Genomic DNA, 23,860 nt, shown 5'->3' on the forward strand with positions numbered 1-23,860 from the left:
AAATGAATGAGTAAATAAATAAATACATTATAAGTATTTATGAATTAAAAAAAAAAATTATACGCGAGAATCGAACCCGAGAACTCAAGCTTATGAATCGGACTCGTTACCACTCTGCCACAGGACGCTCAAGTAAAAGTACGTATAATTTATATATAAAGTGCTAAAAAACTTTAAGTTTGATTTTCTTGATTATATTTGAGTATTGCACTTTAGTATTTTACAGGTAGTACACTCACATGGTGTACTACCTCTAAACCAAAGATCATCAAAATCCGTTACCCCAAAGCCATAGGCTCTCCTTGTAAATATTCCTGTTTGCTCACTTAAAAAAAAAAAGATTTCCAAGGAGGCCCCGAGTAATTTTTTTCTGAAAAGGAGGTAGGCTGAATAAGTTTAGGAACCTCTGATCTAAACTAAGAGCATATTCTACTTTGCATTTCTTGTTCACTATCAGCATATGCATTTTCCATTGTGCTGTAATCAGAAATCTAAGGGCAATCACAGTGCTACTAATCAGTAGTGTAGTAGTAGTACTAGTTAAAGTAAATAACTTTTTTGTGGAAAATATGAAATTAATATTCTCATGAAAATTACAAATGTTTTTCACATTTTAATGGGCCTTGTTAGTTATGACTGACCAGTCAACCACAATCAATTTATTGGCCAGGCAATTACAAGTCACATTTCTATTATATATTATTAATAAAGTAGAGTTATTTTCAATCAGAAGAAAAAATATCATTCCAGAAAATCTGTTTATTGCATTAGAAATAAAAATGACTAGTAATGATACAAAGAATTAGTGAAGTTTTTTAATAAAGACAATTGATAACATCTCAAAAAAAATAAATTATTTCATCATGCCATCTAATTTCAAATGCTTTTTCAATTGTCAGTTATTAAGATCATATGATAAAATAATTAAATTAAAATAAATCTAAATAGTATTTTCATTCTTGAAATAATGTATGAAAATTTTTTTCAGGTTTATATAATAATTTTTTAAAATTAATGTTTAAAACTATAACTGTAAAAATTGCAAAAACATAATAACATCTATATTTCTAACAGTATGGTTATCAAAAAGTAAAAATATTTTTGCACATGCACTAACATTCAAGTGTACGCACACATGCATACACACACACGCACACAATCAAGTATTCTTGATTCAAAAAATTGGTTACAATTACATTACAATTTAGAAAACATGATTGCAAACAAAATATTAAAACACACCTGAGAAGAAAATACAAGGCAGTGTACAATTATATTATTAGATCCATTATTAATTACACTTCTCACAATATCTTCATTATCCATTGCAATTGTTCTCATAACAGAATGCAATTCATCATTATCTAGATATTTTTCTTGTATATTTTCGGTTATTCCAAAGTCATTACTTTTTGACCAAGAAGGAATATTGGTTTCAATTGTAAAATTCACTTGGATTCCCTTATTTTTAATAATGGTAACTTTTTTCTCCCAAGAAGAAAATCTGAAAACAAATTTTTTATGAGGAATTACAAAATAATTTCATATATTTATAAAATTAACTAGCAAAAATTTTCTCATCTGAAAGTAAAACAAAATTAATTTTTATATAAAAAAAAATATATATATAACATTTAAAATTAATAATAAATTCAACTTTAACACTTTTACTATCTGTCCTATTATGAAATACAACAAAATCATACTTCACATTTCTTCATAACATATTAATAATCTCTGTATAACTTAATAATCTCTGTATATATTATTAAGTAACTCCATCATATTTAATAAATTAAATATAAAACTCAAACATTACTCAAAATACACAGACTTCTTGAGTAAGGTTTAGTTTTGTATTGAATTTAATTTATTTTACTATTGTAATTATTGTTACTGTTAATTCATATTTGTTTTTAAAATATCTAGTTTGTTTTAACCTTTAATATATATTAAAGACTAAAACAAGCTGGATTTTATAGTTTGGAATATTAGGCAAGGTGATATTGTGAATTTTTTCTTTATAATAGTAATGAAAGTATCAGAAATATTTTGCTTCAAGTTATTCCCTTAAAAAATTAAAAAAAAAACTAATTCAAGTATGTAAATACAGGTAACCCCATATAACACGGGAGTTACATTCCAGAAAATTGCTGTGTTTTGCGAATCCATGTTATATGAAACAAAGAACTAGTGCAAAAAGGGGGGTTAGGTTCCAAAAATTAAAAAACATGCTGTTAAATCCTTATTTAAATCAGATTTATTATTCATTTTTTTTACATAAGTAAAATACTTATTTATTATTTAAGTAAATATTTTACCAGAGGATTATTCATTTTATATGATGATCTCAGCATGAGCATCATCAACTGGTAACAGTTTGTGGGTGCGTTTGTTAATAGCGGTCGCTCTGCAATGGGAGTGGATTGCTGTTTGTAGGCATTTAGGAATGACAGTGAAAGAAAAATGGCAGCGCCCGCACTATCAATAGTATCGTGTGGAGGAATCTATAATTCTAAAATGAGCTTTTAGAGACAAAAACAGGTCCAAATTGTATAATTTATCCATTAAACGGATTATTTGTTGAAAGAGCATTCAACGTAGCCACGAAAACAATTAGATTGCTCTCGTGGAGTTACGTGGAGGTATAAAAGAATGCACCCTTTATTACATTTTATGTTGTACGAGGGTTTTACCCAATTTCCAAACCGTGTTAGAGTAAACCCAAGCTATAAAAGCACTGTGTTATACGGGGAATGTTCCCAATTCATGAACCATGTTAGAATGAATCTGTGCTATAGAAGTGCCGTGTTATATGGGGGTTACTTGTATGTAAACTTTGTGACTTTACCAAAACAGGGCATTTATCCACCAGTGTTTACGTCAAACCAACGCAAAGCCCACTTTACATGCCCTCACAACCAAATGATCCATATCATTATAAACTGGCAGCATTCCAAGCTCTAATCAGAAGGGCCTTTCTATATTGTGATAGTGTTGCAAATAGAGCAAATGAGATCAACAGAATTGTACAAGTATCCGAAGCTCTAGGATACAAAAAAGGCACAATAGAAGATATGAAAAAACACAACAAAAGCTTCAAAACATGATCCCAGTAAAGTCACAAAGTTTACAAATAACAAATATGAAAGGCATTATGAAAGAAATTGCGAACCAAAAGGAGTCAAGAATGGTTCTGAAAAGAGCTCTGAATTTATATAAAATTTTAAGAAATGATAAAGATAACATTAAAAAGAAGAAAAAGCAAGGGTCTACAAGATTCCAAAAAAAAATGTACAGCTAGGAATCAAGAAAGAATATATCTGCGTCACGACAAGAAATTTGAGAGTNAAAAATTCCTTTTTAGTGTATATTCTGTTGACATACCGTATTAAAACGGAATCAAAAACACAAAAAACCGCATCTAAAATAGTAGAAATAGAAGCAGAGTTCTTTATGGTAAGCCTTAATCCTGTTCATCTCCCCCCAGTGGGGGGAATTTTGACACGAATATTATATAAAAACACGTATGTATTCGAATGCAGTGTTGTGTGAAAATTTCAAAGGAATTGGTGGGAACAAACGAACATTACATTTTTATTTATATAGATAGATAGAAGAATAGAAGTTTATCCTCACAGAAAAGCAAACTTAGGGCGTCATACTCGTAAAGCCATCTGTTGGACATAAAAGCCTTAACCCTAGATGAAAAATCCATTGTAGTTTTATTTAATTAATAAAAAATCTGCATGTTTGATTAGTGGTAAACATTCCGGGGGTCATAAAGATGCTACAGTTAAAATTTGGTAACGATTGATTCAGTAGTTTTCATGGTTAGTGGTCACAAACAAAAAATACGTTGTCTCTTTATATAGTACTATAGATATAGATAACTTAAGCCCATAACCCGAGAAAACTCGGGCAAGTTACATAGCGTTACATAAAACGCGGTCCTTAAGGGAACAAAAAACATTCCAAAAATTCAAAGAAAAAAAATTTTTTTTGAATTTTTGGAATGTTTTTTGTCTCCAAATTTTTTCAAAATTTTTTCCCACGCTAAAAAAATTTATCGCGATTTTAATGAGCCTTTGAATTTTACAGGTAGTACACTCACATGGTGTACTACCTCTAAACCAAAGATCATCAAAATCCGTTACCCCAAAGCCATAGGCTCTCCTTGTAAATATTCCTGTTTGCTCACTTAAAAAAAAAAAGATTTCCAAGGAGGCCCCGAGTAATTTTTTTCTGAAAAGGAGGTAGGCTGAATAAGTTTAGGAACCTCTGATCTAAACTAAGAGCATATTCTACTTTGCATTTCTTGTTCACTATCAGCATATGCATTTTCCATTGTGCTGTAATCAGAAATCTAAGGGCAATCACAGTGCTACTAATCAGTAGTGTAGTAGTAGTACTAGTTAAAGTAAATAACTTTTTTGTGGAAAATATGAAATTAATATTCTCATGAAAATTACAAATGTTTTTCACATTTTAATGGGCCTTGTTAGTTATGACTGACCAGTCAACCACAATCAATTTATTGGCCAGGCAATTACAAGTCACATTTCTATTATATATTATTAATAAAGTAGAGTTATTTTCAATCAGAAGAAAAAATATCATTCCAGAAAATCTGTTTATTGCATTAGAAATAAAAATGACTAGTAATGATACAAAGAATTAGTGAAGTTTTTTAATAAAGACAATTGATAACATCTCAAAAAAAATAAATTATTTCATCATGCCATCTAATTTCAAATGCTTTTTCAATTGTCAGTTATTAAGATCATATGATAAAATAATTAAATTAAAATAAATCTAAATAGTATTTTCATTCTTGAAATAATGTATGAAAATTTTTTTCAGGTTTATATAATAATTTTTTAAAATTAATGTTTAAAACTATAACTGTAAAAATTGCAAAAACATAATAACATCTATATTTCTAACAGTATGGTTATCAAAAAGTAAAAATATTTTTGCACATGCACTAACATTCAAGTGTACGCACACATGCATACACACACACGCACACAATCAAGTATTCTTGATTCAAAAAATTGGTTACAATTACATTACAATTTAGAAAACATGATTGCAAACAAAATATTAAAACACACCTGAGAAGAAAATACAAGGCAGTGTACAATTATATTATTAGATCCATTATTAATTACACTTCTCACAATATCTTCATTATCCATTGCAATTGTTCTCATAACAGAATGCAATTCATCATTATCTAGATATTTTTCTTGTATATTTTCGGTTATTCCAAAGTCATTACTTTTTGACCAAGAAGGAATATTGGTTTCAATTGTAAAATTCACTTGGATTCCCTTATTTTTAATAATGGTAACTTTTTTCTCCCAAGAAGAAAATCTGAAAACAAATTTTTTATGAGGAATTACAAAATAATTTCATATATTTATAAAATTAACTAGCAAAAATTTTCTCATCTGAAAGTAAAACAAAATTAATTTTTATATAAAAAAAAATATATATATAACATTTAAAATTAATAATAAATTCAACTTTAACACTTTTACTATCTGTCCTATTATGAAATACAACAAAATCATACTTCACATTTCTTCATAACATATTAATAATCTCTGTATATATTATTAAGTAACTCCATCATATTTAATAAATTAAATATAAAACTCAAACATTACTCAAAATACACAGACTTCTTGAGTAAGGTTTAGTTTTGTATTGAATTTAATTTATTTTACTATTGTAATTATTGTTACTGTTAATTCATATTTGTTTTTAAAATATCTAGTTTGTTTTAACCTTTAATATATATTAAAGACTAAAACAAGCTGGATTTTATAGTTTGGAATATTAGGCAAGGTGATATTGTGAATTTTTTCTTTATAATAGTAATGAAAGTATCAGAAATATTTTGCTTCAAGTTATTCCCTTAAAAAATTAAAAAAAAAACTAATTCAAGTATGTAAATACAGGTAACCCCATATAACACGGGAGTTACATTCCAGAAAATTGCTGTGTTTTGCGAATCCATGTTATATGAAACAAAGAACTAGTGCAAAAAGGGGGGTTAGGTTCCAAAAATTAAAAAACATGCTGTTAAATCCTTATTTAAATCAGATTTATTATTCATTTTTTTTACATAAGTAAAATACTTATTTATTATTTAAGTAAATATTTTACCAGAGGATTATTCATTTTATATGATGATCTCAGCATGAGCATCATCAACTGGTAACAGTTTGTGGGTGCGTTTGTTAATAGCGGTCGCTCTGCAATGGGAGTGGATTGCTGTTTGTAGGCATTTAGGAATGACAGTGAAAGAAAAATGGCAGCGCCCGCACTATCAATAGTATCGTGTGGAGGAATCTATAATTCTAAAATGAGCTTTTAGAGACAAAAACAGGTCCAAATTGTATAATTTATCCATTAAACGGATTATTTGTTGAAAGAGCATTCAAAGTAGCCACGAAAACAATTAGATTGCTCTCGTGGAGTTTCGTGGAGGTATAAAAGAATGCACCCTTTATTACATTTTATGTTGTACGTGGGTTTTACCCAATTCCCGAACCATGTTAGAGTGAACTCGTGCTATAAAAGCACCGTGTTATACGGGGGATGTTCCCAATTCTCAAACCGTGTTACAGTGAATCCGTGCTATAGAAGTGCCATGTTATACGGGGGTTACCTGTATTACTGTTAATTTTTTTTAAATATAGATTTAGAATAAATCATAAAAAATATAGTTCTTTTCAAACTTTTTGTAAAGATTTTTTATAAGAAATATTTTAAAAACTAATCTTAAAACATTTACAAAAATTAACTTCTCATTTAATGCTGATTTTTAGAGGTAAGCATCTAAGTTACACTATACAGCAATCAAAAGTATCAAATTGAAAGCTATCGTTTTTATTCTGATACTTTTAAAAAATTATCTCCAAATGCATTTCACCTAGATTACTTAGCCTAGGCCTTTTCAGTGGGAGTGCAGGGTGGTATGACAGGAAACAAGAAGGTATAGCACAAAGCCAATCATTCTGATAACTGACATTATCCATATAACAATTCAATTGAATGAAGATGTATTTATGTTCAATGTAATCCTATCCTAACATGCATTAATTACTAATATAATTATTTAAATTAACATTAATTTTATACCTACTAATTGCAGGGATGCACAACCTTTTTTGAAGAAGGGCCAAATTAGGATTAAGTTTATTGACTGGGGGCCGAACCTCCAAGTGATTAATGCGATGTCTGATGCAATTTGCGAGATTCTTTGTTGTATCGTCATGTGGTTAAGACTGATTGTTTGAAAACACTGTCTTCTCAGGACACATCTCACTTACGATGATAAGACACTTTTTTATCATATCGCCATCTGTGAAAGGTTTCCCATTCTTGGCTATTAAAGCAGATATTTCTAGGCTGGCTTCAACAGCCATATCCAATTCTCCAGATTGTTTCTTGAACACATTTTGTTGGCTGATTAGTGATCGTCGTAACGATTCGATTTTCCGTTTGCGTTCCGTACCTTGCAGAAGGAAATCCTTGTGTTGGCTTTCATGATGTCGCTTCAGGTTGAATTCTTTTGGCACTGCTATTGTTCCATTGCACAAAAGGCAAATAATGCTGTTGTTCTGTTGCACAAAACAGTACTTGTTAGTCCACACTTCCACTTCTTGAAACTGATGATTCTCGCGATTGACCTTGCGTTTAATGCCCGGCGCCATACTGTTCACTCTGCAAAACAATGTCTCATTGTGCCGAAAATTCTGAGGCCCGCAACAAATCATGTTTGAGATAAGGCAAGCTAGACTACCACGTGCTTTGTTCTGTATCCACTCTGACCAAAGACTAAAGAGGCAGGGACAGAAGACTATTACGCACACGTGGCCAGGCAGGTCTTAATTCGTTCGACCCCTGTCCGGGCGTCTCCACCATTTCTCAGAATTTGTGAGTCAGATCGTCAACATGCCAGGTGCAGGACACTAATCCATCATAAATGTGGTTACCATTCTTACCTAAATTATATTTATGGCCCGTCAGTTTTACCCCCGTGTTCAGAAATGAATCAAAAGTGATTAACACAGTGCAGTGGAAAATCTGAATATTTTAAATATAATTATTAAAATTGCGATATCTCGTTTCAAATTGGCGCTAGAATCAATTTGTTTTTTGTTTTCTGTCATAAATATATCACAGTTTACGACTGTTAAATTTCAAATAAAATAAAAATTAAAAATAATAATTTAATTTTAAATTTACGAAAAAAAGAATGTAAAAATAAAAGTAAATAAAAAGTTCCAATTAATTTACTACTTAAATAACCTAAATATATCTGTTTTCTTTCAAACAAAAAAAACCGCAGCTTTCTAGCTACACGGAATCATTTTACAACCCTCTTTGTTGACAAGTTTATGGCTTGACGCGGTTTGTAATAATTATTAAATCCAAAATATTTTAATGCAAATGGCTTCCTTTTAGTCGTAATGACTCTATTCCAACTACAGTATTAATTTTCTTGGTCCAACTTAATAATAATAAATTTGATGTGAAAAATTTTTTTTCTATTCTTTGTCTATGGAGAGATATTGTTGTAAATTATTGGTTTTATAGCTTTTTGTACATTCCTTTTTGAACTCTGGTTAGTTTTTTTCTAGTTTGAATGACATTAGGTTGACGAATAAGCGTCTTTTCAGAAAAGATTGATTCAAATTCGACTATACCAATCAGAATCTAGAATGTAAACAAATGCTAAAAAATCGTTATTTTCATGGTTTTTCAGCGCTATTTTCACTTATTTTTGTTATTTGACGCTATTTAGACGAATAGGCAAGTTTTCCGAAGCATAAAATTGAAGATTTTCCGCCAAAATAGAAACTTCCCGATAACATCGGAAATGACGTTCTAACATCATTTTAAAATATTCGATATCTAAACCAGAAAGTGTTAGCTAGAAATAGACTTATTTATAGAACAATCCCCCATTTCTCACCTCAGGGAAAGTCATAAAACAGTTGGGTGCTAATGACTTTGTGAAAGGGAAAAAGTTCTAAACTTAGAAACTTCGAAAGAAGGGATTTGGCCTGTACCGTCCGCGGGCCGCATAAACATTGATAGGGGGCCTTATGTGGCCCGCGGGCCGCAGGTTGTGCACCCCTGTAATTGTATAATGTTCTTTGATTATCCACTTTATAATGTTATTTTCTTTATATAGTATTTTAATATTTTTATCTATTACACATATTTTCCTCACAGTGCTGATACCATGTGAATTTTTGTCTTTAAGCTGTATCTCTGCCAAGTGTTCTGCCAATCTTTTTTCTAATGGATGCTTCATCTCTCCAATATAATAGTACTTTGGTTGATCACATTATCTTGTACTGATAATCATGGGCGTAGCCAGGAAGGGGCATGGATGGGCACGGCCCCCCCAGTTAACCTGGTGTCCTCCCCAGAAAATTACAGCCAAAAAAGTGTTGAGCCAATTTGCAAAAAGAAATAAAAAGCTGAAGCTAATTTAATTGGGTGTAGTGTACCCACTGAAACTCTAGATCAGGCATAGCCAACATATGGCCTGCTTAATGAATTTATGTAGCCCGCAATTAATCTCTGAATATTGGACTTAACTTCAAATAATTGCTTGAATGGATCCGCAATAATTCCTTATATCCTCACAATGTGAAGTTGTAGGAAAGTTGAGAAATTCTGACCCCAATAAGAGAGAGGAAAAAAAAGGTCAACAGCTTTCTGTGTGCAATGTGAAAAGTGTATCTGTAATCTCTATGTACAATATAGTCTCTCTACGGGGTGATGCCACAATAAGATCTCGCATCACCTGAAAATCTTGCTAGGGCCACCTCTGGTTCGAGCAGTGAAAAAGTTTTCTTTCCAATTCAGCCCGGAGGAAAAAACTGTTGGCCATCCCTGGTCTATATCCAGATTAAAGACAGTGAACTATATTAAAGAATGGTAAAAAAGAATAATTGGTTGGTTAATTTTTGTTTAAGGCATTGCTAGAGTTTGATATTAATGTTACGAGAATGTATGATTAAAGGAAGTTTCATATTTTATGTGTGTTAAGTTATTGTCGATTCTTATGGAAATTTCATTTTAATGAACAATAATTTGAAATAATTCAATTATTTGTCAGGTTGGCCTCTACTAAGCCCCCCATAACAAAACTCTGGCTACGCCAATGCTGATAATGTGATCAACCAAATACTACTAATAATTTAAGTTTTTCCATTTTTTCCCAATCATCTATCATTAATTTCAATAATCTATTTATTTGACATGGTACAAGCATAATTAATGAATTATTAAATATTCTTTTATATTTTTCAAAAATTCATTTCATATATGGAAAAAAACATATTGTTTAACTTCTAACTTGTTTTTAATTTTATATCTATTGCGAGAATCTGCGGGGAAGAATCTATAATTTCTTTCACCTATTACAGTTGGGATGGTTGGGCCCGCTCAAGTTGTTGGTGGATGGCTATATATTTTATTTGTCTTCGGAATCGTAAGATCCTTTTGACATCAGGCTTGTAACACCAGTTAGGGTTCAAATTAATTCACACCCTAACTTGCAAATAAACTATCTATAGATATACGTTCGAATGGGGAGGGATCATAGGTCCATTGGTAGGATGATCAGCATCAAAACAAATCCAAATCAAAACCAGGTTAACAGATAACAAAAAGTCTAATGAGTAAAATATAGTGTAGGTTAAATACAAAAGAGATTAAAGTATATCTATGTCTAATAAACTCTAGCAGACCGAGACGGGACTCTTGATGAGAGATGAGAGAGACTGGAGATGAGGAGAACTGATGAGGGAGGCCTCATCAGTTCTCCTCATCTCCAGTCTCTCTCATCTAGATGAAGGGAACTTCAAGGAGAGCCTCAAAAACGGGATGTTTACCCATTTTATTCCCGAATCTCCTCCAATTGGGTGTTAAATTGTTACACATGTGACAAGATCTGAGGGATGAAACATACTGCGCTAGATGTATTATCAATATGTGAGATAACAGATCTTGCCACAGGAAGTTGACAAACAGAAAGGAAGTTCTACTTTCCTCTTTCTATTCATTTCAAAAGTAACAAAGTTTTATGTTTTATTTCTCTAATTAAATTTCTTAATATGTTAAATAATTCAAGTAAATTCTAAATTTCAGATAGATATGGAAAATTTCATGATTTTTCAGTCTCCTTAAATAAGAACATAAAATTTAGACAAAGCATCTATGTTTTTATCCCTTTGATTATGTTCCTGCCTTATTTTGTTCAATGTATCAACTTAGGTGGTATGATCGATCCCCTTACTGCCAACAATTTCAGGGGATTCAATGCAATAGTTAGAATAGGGTAAAAATTACAAAAAGTTTTGTTTCATGTCTCCAGATTCTCAAACTATTGGTCATATATTTATCATACTAATTTCTTATCAGCATTACTGGATATCCACTGGTAAATACTTCTCGTATAGGTGTTCAATTTCCTGTTCTATATCTTCATTATATATTGTTCTTATGAGTATCTTTCTTAGTTCCAATTTGAATTTTCTTTGGTAGTTATAGGGCAATAAGACTTAAACTATATTGTTTATTTTCCATTGCAAACATTTTCAAACTTATGAATTTGAAAACATTCATTTAGTCTTTTTACTGTAATGTCTAGATAATTAATCTCTTTGTTGTCTTTACACTCATATGGATAATGCAAGTGATCAGAATGATTGGCTTTGTGCTATACTTTGTTGTTTTCCTGTCACATTACCCTGTACTTCCACTGAAGTAATCTAGGCAAAATGTTATTTGCACGTATTTTTTTAAAAGTATCAGAATAAAATCTATTTCTTTTGACTGTGTAGTGTAATTTAAATGCTTAACCTCTAAAAATCATCCTTAAATGAGAATTTAACTTTTGTAAATGTTTTAAGATTATTTTTTAAAATATTTCTTATAAAAGTATTTTATAAATTAACCAGTCCCATTAACCAACTTTTAACTTTACATAGTTCTTTTCAAATCAAATTTAAATATAACTTACCCAAAATGTTTAGCTTTCAAAGTATATGTTCCAGGTGCTAAGAGGCGCCAATAATCACCATCCTGAGCAGTAATCACATCATGATTTATACCTTCAACTTGAATTGTTGCATTTGACAATGGAGTACCATATTCATTAAAAACAAATCCATGAACACCTGTATGAACCTAAAAAACCAATAGTCCAAAATTAATATTATAATATTGAATAGTATTTTATTTCAGACTATTTCAATGAAATCTAAACAATGAAAAAATTCAAGTATTACAAAAGATACAAAAACCTATCTTCAGATACCACACATATATGAGTTTGAACAGAACATTTCTGGTGGTTGCCATAGTATCAACTTGAAAATGGAAAAAAAGCACTCTGCAGAAATTTTTTCTCACATAATTTTCTCTAAACTCCTCAAAACTACTGTTTATACCCTCAGTTTGAGATTAGGTGTTAATGAACTGGTCTAAAAATAAAAAGAGGGCAAAAAATTATAAATACAATAGAAATTCTATAATTTCTCACATCTGGGACTGAAGGAATGTTGAATTACAGAAATTGACAAATTATAGAAAATTCTAGGAACAATAGTTAAAACACATTTTGAAATACTTCTGTAGTTTTAATTAATATAACACATAATAAGTTTAATTAACATAAAACTTATAATGTATTTTTTACAAAAACTTTTGGTAAACATTTTTATCAAAGCTAAGAATATAACTTAAAAAAATACCTTACTGGGTGCTAAGAGTGTGTACGTATTACATTTTAAAAAACTGCATAATTTTTTAAGCTATTTTTTTGCTTGAACAACACCTTAAATACTTTTTTTAGCAAGAATGATTTATTTAAACAAACATTTTCAACTTCTTTTCATAAGTCTGCATCAGGTTTAACAAGAAGATTCAAACTTGTTCAAAATGTTAGAACATCAGTAGTTCTAACATTTATTTAAACTTAAAGTTCAAATCTTTTTCTTAAACCTGATACAGACTTATGAAAAGAAGTCAAAAACATTCATTTAAATAAATCAAAGTCGTGCTGAAAAAAGTATTTAAGGTGTTGTTCAGCTTACAGTGTTTTTTTCTTTTATGAATTATCTTTTTGTGTCCCTTCATGACTGCTAAGTTGTGCATATGCCACATTGCAATTAAGTTTGGAATTTCTGCTTCATTTTGCTGTTCATACCATTTGATGCATTTCAATAACATTTCTTCAACTTCTTTGCAACTAAAATGTTGAGAATTGGATATGTCATCTTCATCATCATCATCATCTTTATCTACTTCATTGTTTATGTTCTTGTTCGTTACTCATTCTATTATTTCACTGTTGTTCAAAATTTTGTATCCCAAATCTGAGCTATCCACATTTAGCCAGCCATTTACATCACCCTGTTCTATTTGAAAAGTGTTGTTACACATTTGAGAAACATCATCCAGCAATTGTTTGTTTTCATTGCTGTTACTTTCATGAAGTGCATCTGATAACCAAATTTTTTTCCAACTTTGAGACAATGTTTCATTGGAACATTATTCCATGCTCCAGCAATGTTGAAAATTACATATTTAATAGTTGTATTGTTTCCAAAATTTGTCCAAATTCGTACCCATATCACAAGAAATAAAATGTTGAACAAAGATTTTCCAGTAGCAATGCTTCAAATTTTCAATCACTCCCTGATCCATCATATGAATCAGAGAGGTTGTGTCAGAAGGGAAAAAAAAATGCATTTTATATTTTTATCAACTTCTAAGTCATTCAATGGATGAGCTGGGACATTGTCCATAATTAAAAGCACTTTTTCTGATATATTTTTAGATTTAAGATATGATTTCATCTGAACTACAAACACATTACAAAACTAGTCTGTAAAAATTTTTTGATCCATCCATGCATTTTTTGGGCATAATAATCAACAGGCAATAATTTTTTATTAAAATTTTTTTGAGCTCTTGATTTCTTAGCTTTCCCAACCACTGTTAATAAAAGATTGTCTAAAAATGTCTATAAATAACTCCTTTTCAAAGTGATAAATTATAGAATGACAAATTATCTAATCATAATTATGACAAATTATCAAGTGATGAATTATTGAGTTTCTACTGTAATTGTACAGTAGATCCCCCTATAATTACGATTCCTATAAAACTGCGAAAAAATTGCGACGGTATCCGTAAAAACCCGTAAAAAACTCCTACAATTACGTAAAACATCATCGGGCAGCCGAACTACTTTCCCGCGNCTACTACAAATAATTTATCATATTGTTTTATCATAAAAAAATTTTTTTATTGGTGTTTTGTTTTAATCACTATTATAATGATTCAGTATTATTATGGAAGATTTATAGAATTGAGAATAGATTAAGAAAAATAAATTTTGCATTATATGACCAACTAGTTTTTTCAGAAATTTGTTCTTACAGTGTATTGATTTAAGAGCATATTTTGTTAAAACTATTAAATTAATAATCATCATCATATACCAAAAAATAATTTATATAAAAATAAAAAATAGTACTGTCCTATGGTGTTAAAATTTTTAACAGCAAGTAGAAATATATACTGCATCATGTAGCACATATACCTCGTATGTATGAATGCATGCATGAAATTTTTATACACTCACTGCTAAGTTATGATTTAACACAGCACAATGTGCTGTAAATAAGCAACATACCCAGCAATTTACCCGGGTTGTGTGTTGCACAAAACACAACACACACTATACATTAGAATCTGTACTGGCCCAGTGTGATATTTTATGCCTTTCTATTGGGATGCTTAATGCATTAAGGATAACTGAAATTATATAACATTATATTCTATACAAATTATATGGAAATTATCCTTTTGTTTCTGTTAATATTGGGGTATTGGGACTGAAACTTAAAAAACAATAAATATATTTTTGTTATTAGTATCAAAGACTAAAGTGTATAATCATTGAAGTCTTTGATGTAGAGTCATCCTTGTAATTTAAAAAATATATAAATGTATCTTCTTTTTTCCCCCATCTCTCCAATACAAGAATAGTTTCAATACATTATGTTGACTCTTGGAGTCCAAGCTTTTATGAAACTCTGAAAAGTGCGACAAACCGCGATAGCATTTAAGGTTAACATTACATTTTACAATAAACTGAGAAACAAGGAGGACAAAAAAAAAACTATGTGAAAAATTGGGAGTTTATTCAATATTGATAGAAGAGAAAGTTAAAATTAAATTTTGAGCAGGAGCAATGAGAAATGGAACCTAGACAAGACTGAAAAAAATACTTCAAAAACTTGAGGAGGAATAATGAAAATGCTAGTGGATACTGCATTAGATGATGTGAAAGTTAAGTAGATTAAATATAATTAAAATGCTGACTTTCTTTTTCCCAACAAACTAAACACACATTTTAATCTGGTTCCATTTTATAATTATGATGGTAATATCCAGAAAAGTCTTTCATATTTTATTAAACAGAATCAATGTCATTATTTCCTAAAGGGCATCTTATTCTAAAAAAAAAGCTATGGCAAAAATGATACTGTCTACTAATTCAAAATAAAGATTTAAAAAAAAAAAAAAAATTAGTCAAATTATTAACACAGATTTGTCATATAAGTAAATAAACCTTCAAAAATATTATTAAAATTCAACAGTAACTTTAACAAGTAATATTGTTAATTTTTTTCATGAAGATTAAAAAATATCTACTACATATGCATATTAATCTGATCAACTCAGTTGTTTACGTTTTCATTTAAATGCTTTCATTTTATTGTCAAAAATATACATCAGATTTACCATAATTCATTCTTAAGCAAAATCTTACATAATAATATAACAGGAAATAGTAGAAATGCAAGAAATTCTTCTCAAATATTAAANTTATAGGTTCTGACACTTTACATTAAAAACATGAAGAATTCTTCTCACCACATTGTCCTTATTCATTTTTTAACTGCTTCAGGCCCTCTGGTGATAGTTATGAGTTATCCTTACTTAATTTGCATATTGATACAATTTCTGTAATTACTCAGGATATATTTCTTCATAATTGAAGGCCAGACTTTAATTACTTAAACATTTAAACTTTAATGCAAATTAAGTAAGGATAACTCATAACTACCACCAGAGGGCCTGAAGCTTTTTTAATAAACCTTTTTTAAAAAAAGGTTTATTAAAAAGGATTAAGATAGATTCGAAAATTTGATATTTTTGTAAATAGTCTGACCTTCAATTATCAAGAAATATATCCTGAATAATTACAGAAAAAAAAAATTTCACAGTATTCTTGGTATTAGGCAACCAAAACTAAAAGCATGAAGCACTCTTGTTTAGACATATTCTTTGTTGTATTTTCTATCAATTTTCACCAATCAAAGCCTTGACAATCCAGTAAATAATTTAATGTAAATTCTACAAACATTTTCAATCTTACACAAGATCTGTTTCAGATCAACAACATTCTAAATTGTTCAAAATCAAACAATCCTGGCAAACTGACCCATCAGGGCTCTAGAAGCTTTAGAAATCTACAAAGCAACTTGACAGGCAGTGATAAATTACAGAATGAGTAAGAATGGAAAAAGTTTAACAACATTTTTACGAAAAAACAAAAGCAATACCAATATAAATTAGTTAATATTATTTTTGTGATATATTTATATATAATTATTTCTTATATTTGTATCTCTTAATTTTATACATCTTTTAATAGGCAACTGGATGGCCTTTAAATAAAGTCGAAAATGTTTGCGAATTAAAATAGTTTGCTGAAATTATAAAAGTGTAATTTAATACTGTTTTATTCTGTAAATATTTTATATCCAATGTGTTGAGCAGTTTAAAATAATTATAAGATTTATCAAAAGTGTACTTGAAAATAAATAAATAGACCTAAATTTTTTTTAAGTCTTAAAATTTTAATAATGCATGAAGAAACTTAAATTTAAATCTTAAGATATCCCCTTTATAGTATGTTGGCGAAATTGGTTGTCATGAATTTCCAATGTTTAATATTTACATATTATACCAAAAAAAGGATAATTACCACTTATTAAATCTGTTAAAAATTATTATTATTATTAAAGATTATATATATGTAGTATCCCATTCATTTTAGCATTTAGCATGTCAATTTATTATTATTTTTCAAGATATACAACGTATTCATCCTCACTATTACATTCTTCATTGTGCAGCTTGAATATACTAACTTTGATGTAATAAACAATTTATTTTTAAGAAGTTTCAATCACAAGATACTTTAAAATGTTAAATTTTTTCCACATATCNCCCTCGTCTATTGCAAATATGTGACAAGCAATGTTCCCTCTAATTTTTTTTGTAGATGAGCGGAACATATACTTCTCTGAGCAAAAAATTTTTCTGAGCATATATATAAAATCTTATTTTTTCCTATAAAAATTAAAATAATTAATTATAAAGTAGAGATTAAAATTCACTTTAAAACATACTTTTATACGAAATATTATCTTTTGTCAATGACTTAATGTATTTAATTGAAATATACGCAGCAATAATCATGTTGCAGACAGAGTGAGAAATAAGTAAACAACAATTCAAATAGGTGTGCATGCTCGCCTGCGTGGCACATAAATTCTCGTGCGCAGCAACAATTTGAGCAGTGCGCGACCGCGCAGCTGCGCAGCTTAGAGAAAACATTGATGCCTGCATATCAGTTTAAGTAAGGTTATAATTCTCTCCAGAGAAAGTGTGAAAAAAATAAATGAGCTATGTCGCATGGAATTTCATAGATGTCAGTTTTTATTCTAAAATTGTAAAACTGTCAGCATTACATCAAAAACTACAATTATATGTTTAATTTCTGCATTTTGTCTTCTTTCTATTGCTGTAAAATACTTATGGAATGCCAAAAGTGATTATTTTTACTGTTTATTTTATTGTAACTTGATCTAAAATACTAAAAATAAATATATCAAATTTCATAAACTCACTATAAATTATCTTAATTTAGATCTATTAACATCCACTTTGTGAAATTTGAGAAAAAGGTGTTATGTTTCAAAGTCAGAATAGACTGTAAACACAGCCCACACTAATATTACTACTACTAAAATCAATAAGCTACTAATTGTTTTATTGCCCTGTAAACAAAAACTCTCTTCATTACAAAGTTATTATTTTACTGGGCTGCAATTTGAAAAAATTGTAGACCTATAAATTCCCTGTCATTCCTTAATCTCAAGAATGGAATTAGATAGATGACCAGATATGGAAAGATTAGGGGCAGGAGTCCCCAATTAACTATATAAGAACTTCTGGTCCAAACCAAAAGTGACATTATTTCAATTCAAAAATTTTCCCCTGAAAGGTGTTAGATAGATGACCAGCATGACTCTATTGCTAACAGAAAAGTATGATATACAGGGGCAAGACACTACTAATTTGAGGTGGAGAGCTTATAGATTTTAAATTAAAAAATTATTAAAAATATAATTAAAAATTGCAGCCTGGTATTGTGATGATATCACAATAAAGAATTTCTTGTTGTACCCTGTAAGAATGTATTCTTTAACATTTATTTAACAAATAGTTTTGTTAGTTAGATCTGTTAATTTTATTTTTTAGACAGTTTAACAGGCATGCTGGTAAACTCAGGATTTATGGCATGCTAGTTTTTCTTGGTTACATGCAGCACAATGGTCAATCTGTGAAAATACGGTATAACAAACAATCCAAAAATTTCGGAATTCCAGAAATATTATAGAACTAACTATTTAAATACAGTAGAGCCTCGATTATTCGACTCAATTGGGGACTGCAGTTGGTCGGATAATTGAAAAGTCGGATAACCGAAAAGTATGAAAAAATCCATTATTAGTGTAGTATATTATTATATCCCATGTAATTAGTGTAGTATATTATTATATCCCATGTAATTAGTATATTAGTATATCGCTATTAATCTACTTCGCGTTGAATTTTCATTGATGTTAAGCCTAACAAAAATTGTTTAAAATAATAATCGTCACTATTGTATCATTAAAAATTAGAAAATTAAGCCTCGTTTAAATACTGGCTCCCTTTCATGGTCGAATGAGTGTTGCCAGCTAAAACATGTAAAAATAATATTAAAGTAGCCAAGACATAGCCAAGTATTGTAGCGCCACATCACTAGTGGACATTTGAAATTTGCCGACTAGGACGGTCAGTTAACCGAGGTGTCGTTAATTGGGGGCCGGATAATCGAGGCTCTACTGTATCAAATAAGCAGCTAATTTTTTTAATCAGGTTATAAGGCTAAATAATCCCTAGCAATGTGGCAGGATGCTGGCTGCCAAAGCTGCCAACTCTTGCTAAATATAATAATAAATTAAGTAATTAGTTAATTTAATTTAAATTTTAGAATAGTCTGGAAGAAAAGATCGGCCCTGAGTGGGACTCAAACCCACAACTGCTGCTTACTGTGCTACTAATTGTTAAACAAATGTTTGCAAGATAAATACTGATAATATTATGAACAAAGCAATATAATTATTTGTGAATTTTGACAATGGAATAATTTTCCATGAAATCTTCAGATAAAAGTATAAAAACGAAATGCATTCTTGATTACATACTTTATTTCTACAATATTTATCAAAAATCTTGGTAATGAAACTGGTACTCTCTAAAATGTATTCTAATGTTTGGATGTATGAATCTTGGAGTTCTGAAAAACATATTTAAAAATAATTATGAGATATTTATTATTCAGCTTAGAGATTTTAAATATTTGAAAAAATACAAGACTAAGACTATTCACTCGGTTTGCTTATGCAATGCATATGGCATAACACATATATGTTATGCTGTTTACATATGCTGTTATGTGATTTTATATAAAACAAAACATAATAAAACTTGCCTATATATTCCATGTTTTCATCTTAACTTTTCATATAGATTGTTTTTGTTGTGTTGTTTTTAAAATAACACAAAAATAAAACCAGGGCAGGCCTCAGAGTGCCATTTTCCCTCTGAAAAAGTGAAAAAAGTGAGTTGAAATACAGAAAAAGTGAGCAAAAAGTGAGCAAAAAGTGACAAAACAAAGTGAAAACACGGAAGGAAAACTAAGCAAAATAGCAGTAAAGGTTGTTTTTTTTTACTGTTATGGTTAAATACATTTTAAAACTTTCTGTATATATTTTAATATTTCCAGTTAACCATAAATACTTAATAAGTCTTTGGCTTCTGTAAATAATCAGTCATGAAAGATGATGTTCTTTTATTAAGATTTTTCTGGATGTTTTCAGCTTCCTTCTTTTTTGCTTCCTCTTGCTTTTGAACACTTTTAACACTAACAAGCATGATATGTGCTGCCCATATTTCATTCATGTTCTCCAGTTAATGGCCTTCTCCATTTTTTTGTTTGCTGCTTCTAACAAAACTTGGCCTGTCTCATGTATTTCACTTTCTTCTACTTTTTTCTGTTTTAAACTCTGCTGCAATGCCATAATCTTTTCCTTGTTACGAACAGCTTTCTTTTGACGTTCCTCAAAACATTTCTGTGCCTCCTCTTCTGCTCTTTTTTCTGTTTCTCTTCTTTTAACTTCTTTTCATTTTCCAATTGTTCTTGATAATTTCTATATGCTGAAGCAGTTAATTTCAGTAGATCCTTCGTAATAGTACAAGATATGGGCTTTGTCATACATGTTTAGTCCCTCCTTAACAATCAAAAGTGAATTAAGCATTCTTTCTGACATTGATGCTCTATCAGGAGAAAGTGCCTGATGTGAAATTGAAAATCCCTGTTCCTCATGACTGCCATGAGAGGGTCAATGCTGATTTCACCAATTTGGCTACAATGGGATATCTTGTATTCCCAAGGGAGTCAACAAAGTTAAAATACTGATTCCAATAATAATCAATTCTCTCATCTGTTGAGTCTGTCAAATCACACTCAACTTGCTCAAATTGAAGTAGCTGCTACTCGTCCTGCAAAGTATCCTCAGTGTGAGCGTTAGGAATTTATAGGTTAATTGTTATAAAATATTATAACAAAATAATTTATTTCTTTGATTATTATTCACCCAAAAGGATGTAACTTTCAACATATTCAAAGAAAAGGGAAGTTAAAATTCCTTTTTCAAATCAGCTTATCTCTGTCATATGAAGATAAGTCAGTTTACCTGCTGTGCACTCGTTACATATCCTGTGTGTACCTTAGATGCTATTGAGCAGAGGTCCCAATAAAAAAGGGAATTTTCCCACCATTCCGGGCAGCAGTTGATGGAAGGTTTAACCTGCCATAGAAGGCCATATACTGCCAAAGAAAGGTCTTCCTGCCAAACTTAGTATAATGTGCGCATAGAAGTTTGTTCCACCCTTTCACATTCTCCTCCCCATCAGTGGAATGCTGGGTAAATCTTGTCAGGTATATAAGTTGTATTCGCGGAGTGAGAAACTATTAATGGATTGTTATCATAGCTGGCAATTTAAATTATATTGTGTAAGCCTTACTGAAGAGGCCAGTGCAGTGGCGAAATGCATTTGGGGATAAATATGAAGTAACAAAAAGTGTTTTTCTCCCTACAAAAAACTGGTTTGCTTTTTTAGCCTTTTTAATTCTAATTCTACTTCATTTTTAGTAAATGTTTTAGAGTTGAGAAATCATTAGTTCTCCATAAGTCAGAAAGAAAGGAAAATTTGAATTTTCGTGTAGCAAAGCAGAGCTGAACCTACCGGCTTACAGGGTTTGCCAGCATACCAAATGCCAGTTTTTTGAATGAACAAAAAGCAACATATGAAGTAACAAAAAAGCGTTTTTCTCTCTACAAAAAACTGGCAATTAACAGAATTTCACTGTATATTAATTTAAATTTAGAAGCAGCAGCAGTATTGTCAGCTTGATAAATTAATCCCTCGGCATAGGGCATTTTCACCTGCAAAGAAATTTTAGGGATTTTTTTAGAAAACAGCCAAAACATAGGGATGCTTAGAATACTCATTTTTTATCTCCGTAGAAGGAAATACAATTCTGAAAAACTTGATTAAGGCTAATAATGACAATATGGCATGAGTATATAACTTTACTCAACATTGGCTTCTGAATTTGTAATGAGAGAAATTTTTTTAAGTTCATAAAGGATTTTTTTTACATATGTGCAGGGTCCATACAGATAAGTCCATCTTTTATTCCAACATTCCCTGACCAATTATGACATTATTCACTAACTTATTAACATCTTTGCATTTCCCCTTTCCATTATGTAATATTCGGCCAAGCCTATTTAAACTCATTTTGTATACAATTATATAAAATTCTTTATTAAAAATGCTTTATTCACTTACAAAAAACAAAAAACTTTGTGTAAAATCGATTACGTAATTGCTATGTCATTTCTACATCATATAAATAAGTTCTTGATTTAATTTAAATTAAATTTGTAAATTTTATTTAAATAAGAAAAAGATTTGCATTATAAAAATCAAATTTTCTTAAAGCAAGAAGGCAGAAAATTCAAAATAATTTAAATAGAAGAAATTGCACACTCTGCCAGAGGGAGAACTAATTAGATGTGCAGGTCAAAAAAATTGGGAGGGTTGTGTATAGGACACAATTGCAATTGTTAAGGTGTGAATCAGTCTTTGTATTATTAGAAGAAGGATAAAGTGTAAACAAATAAAGTCTTTCTGGTTATCACATTCCAAGTCAATATCTATCAGTTTGGATGGCAGCGCATGCCAAACATTCAGTCGGAGTTTACACGCTGGGTTTTCTTATGCTCTTTATACAATCTGCATGGTTCGGCATTAGTCATTTTGGGCTTTTCTTATTCCTTTTCAATTTTTTTTCCCAATGATATATGTTTCTTACATTACTGTTCGTATTTCCTTTTCAATTTCTTTGACATTAGGAAAATTTTCTTCATCTTGAACAGCTATTGGCTTATAACTTTACAAATTCTATTTTAGAGGTTATTATTGCTAAGTAATATTATAGATTCTGTTGTTCTGTACAAATTGACACTGATTTCAACGTTCTATCTCTTTGCCATCCAAAGTTTTACTGCCCAAACGCTGCACTGCATTGCCATTTTCATTTTCACACACAACTGCTACCCCTTTCCACACAGTTGCACACTTCCAACCATTTTAAATACGGACCTAAAACTTCTATCCAACAATATTTAAATTGTGAGGCTATCATTTATAGTTTACGATATATAAATGCAACAAATTTTTCATTTGTTTGGTCACTCCAGTTATTGTAAACCTCACTATAAGAACCAAATTTAAAGACATGTTTGGATCAAAAGTGAGCAAGAGTGACAGATGGATTCCATGGTATTTACGGGTTCCCTAATTCTCCATGACTTTTTCTGCTAAAAAGTCTTATTCCCTGACTTTTCAGGTCTGTATGGACCCTGTAGGTAAAAGGGATTTTTGTTTCCTATAACTTAACAACACTGAGCAGAAGTTGCAGTTTTGAGTCCTACTCAGGCCAAGTATTTTCTTTCAGAAAATTTGACAATTCAGCAAATCGTCTGGCTTTAAAAGCATTTTTGATTGGTCCCACATCTTCCTAATTAAGCATATGAAAATGACCAAAAAACGTGAGAAAAGTGAAAAAATGACTTGAAAAGTAAGGATACTTCAGAAAAATGAGTGACTCCAAGACCCTGCCAGGATAAACAGAAGTCTGAAAACATTTTTAAAATTTTTATTTCAGCAAATTTTGGATGTATAGTAATTAGTGATGTGCCGGATCATTAAAAATGTATATCCGCGGATACGGATATAGATGCGGATCTCAACTTTCGTACTCAGTCGGCGC

At 30.2% G+C, this 23,860-nt stretch overlaps 1 protein-coding gene across 1 annotated transcript in view; it reads right to left on the minus strand.

Annotated features, from left to right (window-relative positions):
- LOC111622109 (carboxypeptidase D-like) overlaps window positions 1–23,860 on the minus strand; it is a 178,877-nt gene that overhangs the window by 95,305 nt on the left and 59,712 nt on the right. Inside the window, exons 8-11 of the mRNA XM_023364424.1 lie at window positions 19,527–19,753; window positions 12,062–12,228; window positions 5,077–5,379; window positions 1,243–1,504 (exon numbers count right to left, since the gene is read on the minus strand). Coding sequence (XP_023220192.1) covers window positions 1,243–1,504; window positions 5,077–5,379; window positions 12,062–12,228; window positions 19,527–19,753 — 959 coding nt within the window. The remainder of the gene's footprint in view (window positions 1–1,242; window positions 1,505–5,076; window positions 5,380–12,061; window positions 12,229–19,526; window positions 19,754–23,860) is intronic.

Source organism: Centruroides sculpturatus, unplaced genomic scaffold (genome assembly GCF_000671375.1).
Source record: "Centruroides sculpturatus isolate CEXI.00-Female unplaced genomic scaffold, Cexi_2.0 scaffold308, whole genome shotgun sequence".
NCBI classification, from domain to species: Eukaryota; Metazoa; Arthropoda; class Arachnida; order Scorpiones; family Buthidae; genus Centruroides; species Centruroides sculpturatus.